We start from the raw sequence: 17,932 nt of genomic DNA on the forward strand, positions 1-17,932 counted from the left end.
GATTGCAAAATTTCTGTTGTTTCTAGATCTTCGTGCCATGCTCACGCTGCATACCACCTGGAATTGCTCGATCGTGCATTGCGGTATTTGTAATTCGCGATAACATTCCCGTGTGTGCGCAGTTTCGACAAGATAGTCAGCAATGTTTGCCAAAAGTTTGTCATGAATGTTTTACGATCCCGACGCTTTTCGCCGGATGTACGTAACAAGTTGTTTATATTTTCGCAACTCTATACGCGCGAGAGCCTATACGCAAAGATTTATAAGATATAAACGCGCGTCGTGTAGTTTTATACGTCGTGGCCAACAATCAGGAAGCAAATCACATTAATTGAGCAATCGCAACTAAATCTCAAGTCGTCACAATTGCACAATTATCGTAAAAACCATTAATAATGCGGTAACTTTCTATAGATTTTTAATATGCTTACGATTCGAGACAAGATTTAAATATTTTTTTTATTTTGTTGACATTCAAAATTGACATAGGCACATTGAAAATTTATAATTTTGTTCCCTGCGTGGAAAATATTCTGCTATAAATTTTATAATTTTATTCTACCGTAATTTTTTTAATCACTATGAAAATAATTTTTTTTAATTAGTAATAAAATTACACAGAGATAATTTTCTCTTAAAATTTACCCTGAAAATCATCCTGGGACAATATAGTATTGGAAGAATATTATAAGTTTCTCTGATTAATATCTACTACAATAAGATATAAAAATATATTATATTCGATTAATTTTATTACTATATGTCCACATTAATATTTTTTATTGTGGTAAATATTAATCAGAGAAACTCTTATAAAATTCTTCCAATATTATCCCACGATTATCATGATTTTCAAGGTAAATCCTAACAGGAAATTCTCTCCGCGTAGTAATTTCAATTTTTTTAATAATGTGCGATATGCAGCGACACGTATATATTTTCATTCTTCCGTTTCATTCATATGTGCGATTTAAGGTCACAATATAATGATATGAATGAACGAGGCGTTATTAATTGCGCTGTTGAAAATACAGCGTAGGTTTGCGCTCCATTTATATATTCACCTCGAGGCGGGGGATCGCTAATTGCATCAATTATTTCGACGAATGTTAATGAACGTTTACGTACTCGACGACTAAATTCGATTCAATTGCTCACGAATTCGAATACAAGTCGGCCGTGTCACGCTGTGTCATGCCCAATTAAGAGCAATTTTAATAACAAAATCGACTCTCATATGCTTACGTCAACGATGGTTGGGCGCGCAGTTTCTATCAGATGATCGTACGAGGAAGAGATCCAAGCGAAACGGAGTTAAACGGAATTTCTAATTAAACGAACATTTTTCCGCATGATGCTTCGTGAATCTCTCATTTCAAGAATACTCTCGACTGTGCTTAAGTTTATTGTGACGTGAAGAAATTTACGCGAAAGCGAACAGCGTAGAAAAACGTATAAAAAAATAATTTTCCACGTCTTTACTCTTAACTAGAAAATGTTATAACGAGATCATTAGATTTTGAAAGCATCTTTCACGAGGGAGAATGTGAACCAGATAGGTTACTTGGATAAAAAAATCTTTCGAGGAGCTACATTATCTTTATAAATTAGTAGCTTTGAAAAATGGATTGTGAGAAGCATTCGTAAGAAGATAATTAATAATTTCGAACATTCCTTTGATTTTTGACGAAAGAAAAATATTTTTGCGTATGTTTCTCTCGTGAAAATAAAAATTTATAATTATATTATAAATAATAATATAATATTAATTATAAATATTAATTAAATACCATAATATATAATAAATAATATAAATTATAAATATCTAATATAAAATATTATAAATAACATAAATTCATAATAAATAATAATTTGCAAAACCATTTGTTGAATAAAATAACGAAGATTGAGAAAGATAAAATTGTCAAGATTTGCTTAGACTAATAAATCAATAATAATATACATTATTGTTTCATTTCATGCAGTTTCTAATTTATTGCAATATTGTTAATTCGCCAATTAAAAATTATACAATATCGCTATTGTTGTAACAAAATTAGATTCATAGATAGATATATACGATCACCTTGACCGTTCTGAAAGTGGCATTAAACCGGAGGACAAAAAAAGTGAAAGTCGATATAGAGATACTGAAAGCAGTCGAATCACTATTGATCGGACAGATCGCAAAACTGTGGACTGTGAACACTTGGTCTCTTAATATGTGATATTTTCCAGACGCAGAGCACAGTTGTAAAGGATTTTTACTCGCTAAGCTTAAGTGAATTATTGTGTGTCGATGAATTCGAAGGCGAAAGTCATGAAATCGAGAAAGTGCGTGTAAACGAAACGGACTTCGCATATCATAGTTGCAAATTTTAGCTTGTACTTTTAAGATATGATCTACTATCGTTACTAGCACAATGTAATGCTGTCTGATATATTACATGGATTATTATTTCATTTAAGAGTGTTTAGGTAAGTGTTTTATAGCATTTATTGCACACGTGTAGATTAAGATCAACACAATAAAATCTATTTCATTTTACGAGCCAAAGAAATAATTAATTAAATTCACAGGCACGCATATGAGTATCGTGTTTATATAGCAAAAGATTCAGACTTCGCGAAAACGTTTAATTTCATGATGAAAAAATAATATTATGGAAAAATTTTAATTTCATAAATGTAATGTTTCTATACGCAAATTAATGTGTTTACATTGCAAATTATTCTGCCTTATATCGATTACAAGTGCAATGCAGAATATATATATGTGCAATATCTTTTAATCGTGATAATTTATTTCTACAAGAAACCATTAATAAAATTTGTTTGCCATTGGTTGCCTGCATTAAAGTATAATTAAAAAATTGATTTTCTATAATTAGAATACGTTTGTGTATCAGATATGTGTAACACAAAACTACCTCTTAATTAATTAGTATTGTTATCTGATGGAGAAATAAAAAGACCTATTCCAACGATATGTCAAACATATGTATCGTAAAAGAGTACATATATTTATTGGTTAATTAATTGTTCAATTAATTAATTGTTACTCTGTGTGTGTCCTTCTCTCTTTCTCTCCAATTTCAAAATTAAAGTAATTGAGATAAAAGTAAATTGAGATAAACAAATAATAAATATTATCAAACTTCAAATCTGCATAATAAATAACAATTTGTTAAAAAGAAAAAGAAAAAATCTCTGTTGAGAACAAATGCCACGATTATTACAAGTAGCGTACTTTAAATATCGCCTGACATAAATCTTTTTGTGAAAGAGAGAAAAAAAGAGAATAAAAAAGCGAAATAAAAAATGGATTTAGAAAATATCTTATTTAAAGTATATAAGAAACAATATATTTCTTTGTCATTTAACTTTTTATGAACCTTTTCAATTTTTTATGAACCCTTTTATCAGCGATTAATTATTTTTCCCTTTTCTTTGTTTCTACAGATTTATTTCTGTATAATATATCTTTGACAGATATTTGCATCTTTTATCATCGATTCTTTCGCAGGTTTGCAACGTCAGCGATTTATTTGATAAAACAAAAAGGAAATTATTGGGCCAACTAACGAGACAAAAATATGCGGTCTTTATAATTTTTTACATTAATTACTTTAATTTATTCATTTAATTAATGTAATAATTATTACATCGCAACTATATCTCAAGTCGTCACAATAATTGCACAATTATCGTGAAATCCATTAATAATGCGGTAACTTTCTATAGATTTTTAATATGCTTACGATTCGACAAGATTTAAATATTTTTTTTATTTTGTTGACATTCAAAATTGACATAGGCACATTGAAAATTTATGATTTTGTTCCCTGCGTGGAAAATATTCTGCTATAAATTTTATAATTTTATTCTACCATAATTTTTTTAATCACTATAAAAATAATTTTTTTTAATTAGTAATAAAATATACAGAGATAATTTTCTCTTAAAATTTACCCTGAAAATCATCCTCGGACTATACAGTATTGGAAGAATATTATAAGTTTCTCTGATTAATATCTACTACAATAAGATATAAAAATATATTATATTCGATTAATTTTATTAGTATATGTCCACATTAATATTTTTTATTGTGGTAAATATTAATCAGAGAAACTCTTATAAAATTCTTCCAATATTATCCCACGATTATCATGATTTTCAAGGTAAATCCTAACAGGAAATTCTCTCCGCGTAGTAATTTCAATTTTTTTAATAATGTGCGATCACAATAATTGCACAATTATCGTGAAATCCATTAATAATGCGGTAACTTTCTATAGATTTTTAATATGCTTACGATTCGACAAGATTTAAATATTTTTTTTATTTTGTTGACATTCAAAATTGACATAGGCACATTGAAAATTTATAATTTTGTTCCCTGAGTGGAAAATATTCTGCTATAAATTTTATAATTTTATTCTACCATAATTTTTTTAATCACTATGAAAATAATTTTTTTAAATTAGTAATAAAATTACACAGAGATAATTTTCTCTTAAAATTTACCCTGAAAATCATCCTGGGACAATATAGTATTGGAAGAATAATTGACTTAAATTGATTTTCTATTCCGTAACGAGCTTTATTATGTTATACATATATTTTGAATTTGTTTCATGCACGTACCTTTAGATGCACATACCTTAGAAACAATTAAATCACGCAGTGCCCCTGGCTGTATGCAACCCGATGGACAGCGATCAAGTCTCGAATCGGTCGAAAGACGGCGCGCATCGATTCTCTGACGCGACACCGTCGACGACAACCTTATCGCTCTGTTGGAGGAAGAACGTTTCCGCGCTTCTTTGCTTCGCTTGCGGCGCCTGCTTCATCCTGAGTTTAATTTGCACCTGCCTGGCTACGTTGGTCGTCCTTCTGGATCAGGCTATCGAAGCGACGAGTCGATACGGTGAGAATGCAAAGAATTTTTTTAACCGAGCACTCCGTGTCGCGCACTACTTTGAGCCTCGTGAAGGCAGTCAACAGTGACGTGAGTCGAATCTTCGCGATTACGTGACGATAAATTCAAAAATCTGTCACATGTGACAGGTCTCCTCTTTGCTCCTTATCGACACACTTTGCCCCTGGTTTGAGTCCAGGCTAATAAAATCCTTTGATTTTACCAAAAAACTTTGCCTTCGGTGCGAGTTCAGGCTAAAATATTTTTATTTTACACGTATAATCGAAGGATTTTAGTCTGAACTCTAGGCACTAGAGACAAAGTTTTTTGGTAAAATTAAAGGATTTTATTAGCCTGGACTCGAACCAGGAGCAAAGTGTGTCGGTAAGGGGCAAAAATGACGGTCTCCTCTTTAGACAGGCCTTTGACGATCTGTCTATTAATCTGTGCATGTGACATGTGACACGTGACATGGACCTGCAGCTATGTTCCCGGTTATATTATTTATGTTATTTATATGGCGGGAGAGCGAAAATCATTCCGTTTCAGGTCCGTTAGAATTGTTTTTGTAAGTTCTCGCTGCCTTCTTACAATGATATATATATTAAATTTTTTTTTCTCGATATCTTATGTTTAAAGGTAAACAAGTCCTTATATTTATAGAGTTATTCTTGTTTCTAAATATACATTGGTAATTACTTGATAGAGTTTTTCTTTAGAAAAACTGTTTATCAATAAAATTATCTATTTGAATTCTGTTGGTTAGAGTTCTGTTGAATGTTACAGAAAAAAACCGCGTCCGTTTAACGTGATAAGATACAAACAGTAGCTAACCTAACCTAACCTAACCTAATCGCATTCAGATAAACACCTGATTAAACTGTTATAAGAGATTGCTTTCACAATGTTAAGTAGCCTTTTGTTATAGCGACAAAATTCAAAGTTTAATTACTGATTAAATACATACAATCATAAAATTTTAATTGACTGAAAGTCGGACTTCATGATCAGCTGATAGAAACTTGTCACATTAAATGCTCAACAAAATACTGTACATACGACGTACATATTATTTAATATGATAATTTGTGCATTAAATCAGACATGAATATTTGTAATAAATATCATATCACAGTTTATACTGAAAATATACTGGATTATCGCTTCAATTATTCATGTTCCTTTTTAAATTTCTGGATAAATAGTTAAACTTGTTTTCAACTTGTGGAAAAATCAGTTTTGCATTAATATTAGTAATATAAATTTAATCAGATATGAAATATATATTTTTTTATCGACTCTCAATATTAATAATTATAATAAAATATGATATTTAAAATATAATAATATAAATTTAATTATATATAAATGTAAATTAAAATAGCCATTTCTAGATTACGCAATAATATTTATCTATATATTGTGAATTGTGTATATATACCTAACAATGATGATAATACAAGGATCAATTCTATTTTCAGATTTGATCAATAATACAGCAATGACTAGTTCCGATGAAAGCTATAGATTGCCAGAAACAGTCAAGCCTATATTTTATGATCTCTTCTTGCATCCAAAACTTGAAGAAGGCACATTTTCTGGGAAGGTGACTATCCTTATTGATGTCTTTGAAGATAGGGAAAACATAGCTCTTCATCAAAAGGATCTTACCATTACATCATGGAAATTGAGAACTTATGGTCTAGAAGAAGACTATGATATTAAAATTTCAATCAATCCCCCTACAAAGTATGATATTTTTGCGATAATAACTGAAAATAAAACCAACTTAAAACCAGGATTGTATCAGTTGAGTTTAGAATTTGAGGGAAATCTTAGAGAAAAGATCGCTGGAAAGGTTGAACCTAAATTGGTTGGATTCTACGCCAGCAAGTATAAGTATATTGAAGATAATGAACAAACCAGGTAAAATCATTATTAACAGATAATACTTGTTATTAGTAGATAATACTTGTTATATCAATGTAGAGAGATATATAGACATTGTGTGATAAATTTAATCAGTTTCTATTTATGTACTGCAATATGACAGAATATATTATAATTATGTCTTTGTACAATTTAATTGATAGATGCATCGCTACTACCAAGTTTGAGCCAACTTATGCTAGACAAGCTTTTCCATGTTTTGATGAACCTAATTTTAAAGCAGAATTTTCAGTGAAGTTGGTTTGTCCTATGGAAAATTCGTATCATTCCTTATCCAATATGAATATAATAGTATGTAAATCTTTTGAAACAATATTAATTGTTGCTTCGAAAAAAAAGTTATTTCAAGCAACTCTTATTGAGAAATTATTTCTTTATTTTAGAAAACGGAAGAAGATAAACCACAGGAAAATCTAAAGACAACAACCTTTGCAAAAACTGTTCCCATGTCGACATATCTAGCTTGTTTTATTATCAGTGATATGGTTAGTTCAAAAATGATGGCAAAAGGATTAAATGGCCAAGAATTTCCAGTTAGTGTTTATAGCACAAAACTTCAAACAAAAGAAAAGAGACATTTTGCTTTGCATATTGGTGTGAAAGCTATTGAATATTACATAAACTTATTTCAAATAGATTACCCATTACCGAAACTCGGTAAGTACATAATGTAAAGACTTAGGAGTTATTTTATTTATTAAAATAAAATAACGATTTGTTATGAATATTTAAGGATTTCAATACATTATTTTTTAAATTATTCTTTCTTTTTATTTTCTGTATAGATCTGGTTGCTATCCCCGATTTTGTATCTGGTGCTATGGAAAATTGGGGCTTAGTAACTTTTAGAGAAGCAAGACTTCTTTATGATGATCGCAATAACTCCATTATTGATAAACGCGATGTTATTGAAGTAATCTGTCATGAATTGGCTCATATGTGGTTTGGAAATCTCGGTAAATATTTGCATATATATATATATATAGTATCAATAAATAATGGCTTAGGGGAAATATGAAATGTATTTTTTTATTTTTTTTTTATTTTTTATTTTTTTTTTTTCAGTTACTCTAGCCTGGTGGAATGATTTATGGCTCAATGAAGGTTTTGCTACGTTTATGTCGTATAAGAGTGCAAATGAGATTTTACCAAACCAAAAACACGTTAGTCTTTTGATAGCAATCTAATCGAATATTAATGTAAATAAGTATTTTAAATGTAAATATTCATAAATAAATTCCTTTCAGATGGAGCAATTTTCTGTTAAGGTAATGCATAAAGCGTTTATGACAGATGCAAAACTAAGCTCTCATCCTATAATTCACGATGTTCAAAATCCAGATCAAATAACATCATTCTTTGATGAAATTTCTTATAAAAAAGTATGATTATATAATATATTATTTAATAGTGATTTTTAGATTGATTCTTTATTGGTTTTTGCTCAAATTGTTGTGCACTTTAGGGAGCATCTGTAATTCGCATGATGGAGAACTTTATTGGATCTAATGTTTTTTATAATGCTATTGGTATTTATTTGAAAAAGTATGCTTATATGAATGCGAAAAGCGCGGATCTCTTTGATATTCTACAAGACGCGGTCGGAAGCAAACTAAACATAACAACTATAATGAATACTTGGACGCAACAAGAAGGCTTTCCTGTTATTAATGTGCAAAGGTCCGAAAATACATATATATTAACTCAAAAACGATTTCTGCAAAATTCTGGAACCAAATATGATCCTTCAAAATCGGCTTTTAAGTAAGTTATTTTATTTCGAAGTAGTAGAAGAAACTTATTTAAGAATATATATATATATATATATATATATATATATATATATATATATATAATGTTACATCTATTATTTGCTTATATAGATATCGCTGGACTATACACATTACTTACATAACGAACAGAAACGATACACCCACTCTAATATGGTTTGATAAGGATGCGACTGAAGGTATAAATTCGGATTTTATAATTTACATGTTATACAATATGTTTACATACATTATATACAGTTAATTATTAAATAATTGATTATTTCTCTTTTATTCTTTCGTTTTGCTTTATAACTTGCAATAATTCTATAAGAATGTTAAATATTATAATATATAAAAACTTTAAGAATTTATAAAAAAATGTTTATTTTCATTATTTTTCTTTTTATGGTTTTTATGCTATAATTTTTAATTATAGATTTATTTTTTTAATTTTGTATTTGAGCACATCAATCTTACTTAGTTTTTGTATTGTATTCTATTTTATATATTGTAAAATTTATAACTCTCAAGTAATATAAAAATCCGCTGTCCATCTATTTATCTATCTCTTTCTCTATATAATTTTATATTTCACAGTTGTGATCAATGTTGATGAAAATACAAGATGGATAAAACTTAATGTGAATCAAGTTGGTTATTATCGAGTTAATTATGAAAAAGAATGGGAAACATATACGGAGTTACTTCGACATCATCCAACGGTAAAAAAAAATGTTTACTTTTTTATTAAATAATTTCTAAAATATTATGTTACTTATTAATACATTATAAAGAAAGTGAATATAATTGTTGTAGATTGATATAGTACTTTGCATTATTATTGTAGTTTTTTTTAAATTAACTTTGAATTTTTTTTATTATATTAATTATATTAATTTTGCATTATTTTTTTCTATTGCAGAGATTATCGATAGCAGATCGAGCTAATCTTTTGGATGATCTCTTTAGCTTAGCAGCAGCTGGTGAAATAAGCTATTTTAAATCTCCCGTGTTAACTATAATTTTTTATATGCTTATTCAAGAATACCATGCTGTTCCATGGACAGTCGCGAGTAGGCAAATGAGAATTATGTATAATTTGTTAAATTCTGCCGCTGAAACTAGAAGAGAAACTAAAAAGAAACTAGGAAAGAATCTAGAAGAGAAAGAAGAAGTGATACTGAATGTCGCAACTCACTTTCAGGCAATATATTATTATATATCCTATATATTAATTGAAGTATTATATTTTGATACAAGTTACTTTTATATATATATATATATATTTTTTTTTTATATATATATACGTAATACATTTTCAGATTTACGCATGTAGAATTGTAGATAATATATTCAAGGATGTAGGTTGGACTTTCGACGATGATATGGAAGATGATGTATCGTTAACAGGCATTGATAGCACAGTGCGTGTAACGATACTCGAATTTGCATGTGCAATGGAGAAGCGGAAATGCTTGAAACAAGCCGGGCGCATATTTAACAATTGGCTTACTTTGAGGAAAATGCCGCATCCTAACATTCGCAATTTGGTTTATTACTATGGTTAGTCTAACATATTCATCTATCCTTTAACTCATTTAATGATCAAAAAACTTTAATTGGAATGCAAATTTCTCCGTAGGTATGCGTTATACTTCGGATGAAGACAATTGGAGGGTGATGTTTGAATACTTCAAAAAGGAGACCGATCCTCTCGAGAAAAATAAAATTATGAACGGATTAGCAGGGATAAAAAGTACTGATACTTTAAAGAAGTTAGTATTAATAAATTTTACTATCGACATTTTTCATTCAAAATAATAACAATTTAAATTATAATTGTTTTTTTTCTGTTAGATATATCAATTTAGCTAAGGATGAGAGAATTGTTCGCAATCAAGATTTCTTGAATTGTTTGATTGCGATTTCCGAAAATCCCGATGGTACACTGCTAGTGTGGGACTGGGTGCGCAATAATTGGCAATTCCTAGTAGATAGATATTCATTAAATGATCGATATCTCGGTCAACTTATACCAGCTATTACAAAGTCCTTCACTACAGAAACTAAATTAGATGAGATGAATGCTTTCTTTGAGAGATATCCTGACGCCGGTGCTGGTGCGGACAATCGTAAAAAAGCTCTCGAGACTGTCGAGTGGAATATTAAGTGGATTGATAACAATGCTTGTGATATCGACGATTGGTTCAACAATTGGTTTCAAAAGGAAGACAGAAGTTTCAACGAATAAATATAAAAAAAACAAAAAAATATTTTAACACGCCAGATAGCATTTTGAAAAAAAAAAATAAATATTTGGAGTTTAATAATATATAACATTTCGCATATGAAGATAACTTCTTCGATCACCTTGTTAAGCTATAAGCTAAGACTACGTTAAACGAAAACATCAGTCTGTATTAAGTGCGAAATGTGTTTTTTATGTGATATGTTTATATACAATCTTATACTTAAAAATATACACAAAAATTTATATAAATATAATTAGATTAAAATATATTTCTCATATATTGTTAATTAGTCATTTTTCCTTCAATTCTGGATTTTGTGAATTATTTCACTTAAGATGTTGCACATAAAAATTTCTGGAGGTCGAATCCATTATAAGATCGATTATATTGGACTCTATTTTTCTTATAATTGGTTTAATGTACATTCGATTGACCGATTATTGCCGTAAATAGAGTAATTTAGATCGTAAGGATCGTAATACAACGTACGTGCAAACACTGCAATTGCACATTATTTTTAATAGCTTGGATGTTTTAAAAAAAATGCTTACTAAAAAATCATGAAGATTCTTTTCTTATATTAAGATTTTTTTCCTAAAAATTTGCACAACTTTATGTGGTTAAATTGTTCGCGAGGAACTATAATTTCTTATTCGAAAAAAAACGATATTTGTCATCATTTCAGTTTACTTTTAATAAGTAAACAGTCAAGAAAATTATGCGCGAAAGTGTATTAATTGTGCGATATAATGGATTTTGGTAGCGATAAAAGAATTTTTGCGAAATACGATATAATTTATTGTGTAACGGAAAATTGAATGAATGATATCCTATTTTATTTGTACTATCAGAAGCTGTAATTTTTCAATTCCAACGGAATGAACACACGACGCACACACATAAATCCGAGACATAAAACAGACTTTAAACCACAGCGTACGGTTTAATATGACACGTGGAGAGATACATTTCCAACGCTGACATGACATTCAGCGAACACTACTGGTTAAGCAATTAATTAAAATTCTGCAGTTTTTATATAAATAATACAACAATTCAGAATAATATATCGTGGAGAAATATTTTTTTTATTTGCACATTTACACGCACACTTATAAACGAGATCATTTATTGAAGCTCCCTATCTCGATTGCTATAGAATATGTTTAAATGAAAAAGAAAGATTCCGACAAAAATTCCACGGTTTCTTTGCTACAGTTTATTTGTAATTAAGCGGAACACATATGTGGGATCGTATGGCATGCACGCTTACAAAAAGTCGTTTCATTTTGATACCGTGATCTCATTAACCACGGACTCTCCTCATCTAATCTCTAATTTCATATCAAACCCTTTTTACACTTAAGCACTTTCATTTCGCACATGAATCCCCTTTCTTTTGCAATTCATGTGTTGTGATAAGCGAAACTGACGTCGAAAATTCACACATGAGGGAGTCTTTCAAAAAATTATCATCCTATGTCCTGAATTTTTATTATGTACATAATAGAAATTCGACAAATTAAAATTATGTACATAATAAAAATTCAGTGAATTAAAATTATGTACATAGTAGAAATTGGGTGAATTAAAATTATGTATATAATTTTAATTAATTTTTGTTATGTACTAAACAACACAACCGTGCGCTTTGCTATCAAAATTTACCAAATAGATCAAAATCTGCTTTTATTAGATAGTATAGAATCTCTAATAAATTTAAATTAAATTTGTTTCTTAGTAAAAACGAATCATATAATTTTTTTTATATGAGTAATAAGCATTTATGTTATAAAGCTGCTGCAAATAAACTTAATTTTAGAAATTTTAGTATTTCTATTTTTAAATACTTTAAAATAATATTAACTTTATAAGAATATTAAATTGTGTGCATGCATATATCAATTATAGAAATATCTAGAGTATTTATTGTTTTAACAGTAATGGCTAATTCGATAGAAAGGGAACACTTTGTATACCTTTATAATAATATATTTACATACACAGACTCATGCAAACTTGATAGCAATTTCAACAGGTGTTCAACTAGCACACGTGTGTTGCTAGATTAGCATCAGAATGCGTAATTGAATTACGCAATAAATCATTTGGATGATCAAATATTTCCTGGTAAATTTGTGCACAGCAGCATTCAATTAAATCTTTATTCATATATCATGATTAATAAAACGATTAAAATATACCAAATGTACAGTACATAATTGATAAATAATATAAATATACCTAATAAGTTATCTTATCAATTAAATCCATTATTTTACATCATTCTCTTAATTAGTTATCTTAATGATTATATATATGTATACACATATATAGAGAGAGATAAAGAGAGAGCGAAATTATAATGTTCAGTAAAATCTCATTGCCAACAATTGTAGACAACAGAATATAGCTCTTTGTAAGACGCGAATTCAATTAATTCATCGACAAATTGTTAAAATCCTTTGTATCATATTATGATATTATATGTATCTACAATTAGGTGGTGTTTATTCGCGAGGAAAATCATGCAATTCTGTTAATGGAAGTACTCTATGCGGAGAGTCTCAAGCGTATTGCAAATGCGTATTCACACGTGCATTCTAAAATAGCTGCCACTTGTGTATATGTCTAGATTGACTTACAAAAAAACTGTTAAAACTCTATAAACAATTTATAGAATTTAATCATGCGCGTTGCTCTTGACTCTTCATCTTCTCTCTTCCGATTGACGTCGCAGCCACGTTCGCTAGGTGCCCTTCAAATGCGTTCATGCGTCACGTATTTGTGATTATGATCGAGGCACCACGGGGGTTGAATTCAGTAGACTGAAAGATTGTGATAAGCGTAAAAAAAAAAAAAAGAAAAAAAAAAAAATAGCGAGGCAAAAGGAACTCACCGCTCACTGTCGAGTGCAATTAATATCAACTATACAATATTATTCTTCTCTCCACATTTCACGAGAGTTTCCAAGTATCAAAGGAAGAAAACTTGGCGAAAGGATTAAGATTCTTCATCCTTGCACATATATTTTATTTTATTCTCGCGAAATTATATATCACCCTGGAGTTAATTCCTCCCTTTATTCAACTCACGAACTTTTTTATCCCGAGTGAAAAGCTTTATTGGTGCAACTAACTCTTTTGAGATTCACGAATACGCATTCTTCAACGTCGCCAAATGTCTTCCACATTTTTTTTATCAGATCACAGTCGTTCAATCTTATACCATAATAGATTTCATTAGATTCTTACTTTGAGTTCCCTTTTATTCAATTAGAAATCGATGACCTTTGCATTTAACTTCTCTTAGTAATCTGTAATTATTGTCTATAGATCTTCGAAGAATTCGACAATTCATAAAATCATCGTTACTTGTCGACAGAGAATCTTTCGAAGAAGAGATCTTTTTCTTGAGAAATTTCGGTAATTATATTCTTGATTTTTTTTTTAATTCGAACAGAATTACGCGATCGAGAGATAATAATTATTTCACCGTGAAAAATTGGATAAAGGTCCTTTTTCTGTCTTTCTCTTTTAGATTTACGAGAGAAGAATACTGGGATTCAAATTAAATAAAAAAAATACGAAGATTAATAAGGTTCTCGATCTATTAACGACCGTGTAAAATTACACACGCGTCTTATTTGGATCGGATTTCTTTTTTCTTCTTGGCATTCCTTTTTCGAGTTTGAATAATCTCGAGTTGCTTTGATGATCGCATGATATTATAACAAGTGCATAGTCTCTCTATGCATGAAATAATGTTTCGCTACAAAGAATCTCTCTGTTACAGAGGAAAGCTCTGTGGAATTCTCGAGGCGTAATTTACTTTGAACTACGCAAGATAAATTCTCGTAATCTACTTATTAAATTGTTAGTGAAGCTTCGATCAAACTTCTCTGATGAGATGATAAAAGAAACATTATACACGTGTCACGTTGTTATCGATGCAACGATATATAAATAATTAACAAAAGGAAGCAATAAAAATTCAAGAAAAATCATTCGCGTAGAATAGATGCGTGAATCAATATGGGGAACATTAAAAACGATGTAATAAAATTACGAACCAGACGATTCGTGTAAGAACACTTGACAAGAAGGGTGTCGCGAATATTTATTCGCGCAAACGCATATTTCATATACGAATAAACTGTAATTACCCAGCTTGCGAGATGTGCAAAGAGTTCTGCTAAAGCGTACGCGTAATTTATATATATATACGTGTTATCTAGATTTGAATGATATATATAGATATATGTACATGGATGATCCGCCAAATCCATTCTTCCAACCAGTCTACTCTCGGTTTTATTATTTTTATTTTTTTATTTATCTGCGCAATGTCATTTATCACGGTGAATTAACGGTGTAAATAGATATTTTAAGAAAATAATATAAAAGAGGATTTCGAACATTCCACAAAATGTATAGCCAAGTTACACTCGCAAACTTTCCCAATATTATCCTTATAGCTTAACATGAGTAAATTTAATACATAAATAACTCGTGATTTTTATAATGGGTTTACGTGTTCAGACATAATTATTTGTCAAATTATAAGAAATAAATAATTTTATTGAAAAAGAGTTCATTTTTCAAGACTTATTTGGGACAAACTAGAAACAATCTTTGATGCGTGTACATATTTGTCTTAATATTATCTTTATCAAAATGATAAAAAATGACACAATATGATCTTGAAATATGTAATTTAAAATCATCAATACTGAATTTTTTGTTTGACATAGTTAAAAAAACAAGCAATATTTCACAAGAGAAAAAGTGTCAAATGCTGTCAGATTTTGAAGAATCATCGGCAAACACTTTTCTCGCACCGCCTGGTATTGTCATTAAATAACTTGGCGAACTTACTTTAGTAAAAAAAAACCGATCACACTCATATTCTACGATGTGTATTTTTCAATTTTATTTTTCTTTTCTTTCTCAAACCAGCTGTTCTCGTAGATAATTCTATTCGAATAACGTGAAATGCTGTTCCAGCCTTTCTTCGATTCGTTGAGAATGAGAAAAATGATTCAAATCAAAGTGCTCATTTCGATATTTTTTTAACATTATTTTATGTGACATGCGAGATGACGTTAATTTATAATTTTGACGCATAATATTCGAATCAAATCAAGTAGAATAAAAATAAAATTTTAAGCTAAAGATTATTTTATTTTATAACAAATGCGTTTTTTCACAAGTAATATTTAAATCTCTCTTTTAAATATTTGTCTATATTTCTCCTTTGCTTTATTATTTTAAATTATATTTTATCGTCTATTTTAAATTTTAAATCCTATATATTTTATTAGATTCTAATTCAGAATTCGTTTTGATTCCAAATGCATTTCGATAGAAAAACATAAAGTCGAATCAAAATTATAATCGTAGTATCGAAAAATTATAAACTAATTATTATAAATCCCATTGTTTTTATCGATCATTTACATATATATTTCTATGTTTACAAAGCGAGAATTATAAAAATTAATTATAATCGACAAAAGCTTATACATAGCTTATATAAAAGCTTACATAAGATTATATACCAATGGAAAAGAAAACAAATATATAAATTTATATGTATACTCTAGATATATATATATATATATATATATATATATTCGTTTCTATTGAAATGTTATTTTGAATGTGCAGAATCTAATGTTTGTCTGATAAGAGATTACGTTACAATGACTTTAGCACAATTCCCTCGTAATTTCGCTGAAATGAACGAATCATGCGTCATCCAATAACGTCATATGTCACGTCGCAAAACAATTCTGGAATCTTATTTTTACGATAATTCCGACCTCACGTGTCTAATCACGGATCAAAGCGATCCTTTAATGTCAAAAACAATCAATGCCTTTTCTACCGCATATGGTACAGTTATTCTTTTTCAATAAGGATTCTTATTCTATATTCTTTTTCAATAAGGATAAATTTTTTTTCAATAAGGAAATCAAATGTTTTGACAACAAAATACAATCAAAAAGTATGATGACATAAAATAACAGGCAATCAAATAATAAAAAAAATATAGTTTTCTATAATAAATTAATAAAAGAATTATTTCTCGTCCTCTTTTATACGAGTTTATATACAAATGTAAATGCTGTTAATATAATTTATATATAAAATTGTATTTTTGTTTATTTTTTAATTATTTCTCTGAATTTATATAATCGATCGCCTTTTCATTGGAATATATGAAAGTGAAAGAATTTTATGACTTTTATTCCCTAAGTTACAATTTGCCGCATGAGATCAATCTGCCTGTGTATCTATGCAATAAAAAGGGGAAAAAGTGTAAAATTTTATTCTCGTAAAAAGTTTTGTCGATGTTCCAGGCTAAGTAAGTAGTTTCTATTCAGTGTACGTAGAAAGGAAGTTCCTTTTCTTGTGGATTGAGATGATAGTGTCGTCTCTAGTAGCGGAAATAAAAATGGAATAAAGATGAAATCTCAAGAGAAGATAAACATATTATTATTGGGAAAAGGAATAATAGAGAAATAGTGATAAAGGCAAAGCAAAAAAATCGGATAATGCGCGCATGGTGAATCGCGAAAAATAAGCGAATAAAATTTGCATCTGCGGAATATATCGTATTTCTTCGATTTTTTGATTCATCGAACAAATTCCAGAAGAACGAGCGTTCGTTTTCGAATTTGTAAGAGAAGAATCTCCATTTTTTTACATCTACTTTACATCTACTTTATATATCAATAATCATTTAGTCAATTTACATTTTTCATCCTTTATTTATGAAATAGCGGATTTTATACTAAAGAAAAAGAGCGATCGAGATCATTTTTTACTGACAAGTTTAAAATACTTAAAATGTAGCTCACGTGCGTTTGTTAAATTTTTATACGCGACTGTCTGTATGAAATTCCCAAGTCTTTAAAAAATAAAAACACCAAGCGAGATAAAACGTCTTCATCATATATGTACATACATGTATTTTATCGCATATATACATATGTACAAAATGCATCAAGAGAATACTTCCTCTTTAAA

The 17,932-nt window shown here is 29.1% G+C and overlaps 2 protein-coding genes across 5 annotated transcripts in view; one reads left to right on the plus strand and one right to left on the minus strand.

Moving 5' to 3' along the window:
• Window positions 1-4,846, minus strand: part of LOC114932765 (acyl-CoA Delta12-desaturase) — a 44,630-nt gene extending 39,784 nt beyond the window's left edge. The window contains 1 exon segment of the mRNA XM_029305137.2: window positions 4,667-4,846. The gene's annotated coding sequence lies outside the window, so the exon portion shown is untranslated.
• LOC114932761 (glutamyl aminopeptidase) lies at window positions 1,971-11,175 on the plus strand. Of its 4 annotated transcripts, XM_029305123.2 has the most exons (15): window positions 1,971-2,478; window positions 4,657-4,933; window positions 6,406-6,850; window positions 7,018-7,165; window positions 7,258-7,531; window positions 7,660-7,830; window positions 7,940-8,037; window positions 8,122-8,256; window positions 8,340-8,638; window positions 8,758-8,843; window positions 9,244-9,368; window positions 9,569-9,850; window positions 9,969-10,209; window positions 10,289-10,421; window positions 10,504-11,175. In XM_029305123.2, exons 2-15 carry the CDS (start codon window positions 4,714-4,716, stop codon window positions 10,895-10,897), a joined length of 3,051 nt encoding a protein of 1,016 aa, XP_029160956.2. In that variant the 5' UTR covers window positions 1,971-2,478; window positions 4,657-4,713; the 3' UTR covers window positions 10,898-11,175. The 4 variants fall into 4 exon arrangements, with proteins under 4 accessions (XP_029160956.2, XP_029160957.2, XP_029160958.2 ...); XM_029305124.2 differs by lacking the exons at window positions 1,971-2,478; window positions 4,657-4,933 and adding an exon at window positions 5,363-5,473; XM_029305125.2 differs by lacking the exons at window positions 1,971-2,478; window positions 4,657-4,933 and adding an exon at window positions 5,427-5,492.
• The last annotated feature ends 6,757 nt before the right edge of the window (window positions 11,176-17,932 follow it).

This window comes from Nylanderia fulva, unplaced genomic scaffold, assembly GCF_048542155.1.
Source record: "Nylanderia fulva isolate GAGA-0341 unplaced genomic scaffold, ASM4854215v1 Scaffold22, whole genome shotgun sequence".
NCBI lineage: Eukaryota > Metazoa > Arthropoda > Insecta > Hymenoptera > Formicidae > Nylanderia > Nylanderia fulva.

Excerpts from the sequence above, each read along its gene's own strand:
- LOC114932761 (XM_029305123.2), top strand. The coding sequence starts at position 4,714 with ATGGACAGCGATCAAGTCTCGAATCGGTCGAAAGACGGCGCGCATCGA. Across the intron at positions 7,532-7,659 it reads TTACCCATTACCGAAACTCG|ATCTGGTTGCTATCCCCGAT; the intron begins GTAAGTACATAA and ends TTTTCTGTATAG. Across the intron at positions 9,369-9,568 it reads TACTTCGACATCATCCAACG|AGATTATCGATAGCAGATCG; the intron begins GTAAAAAAAAAT and ends TTTCTATTGCAG.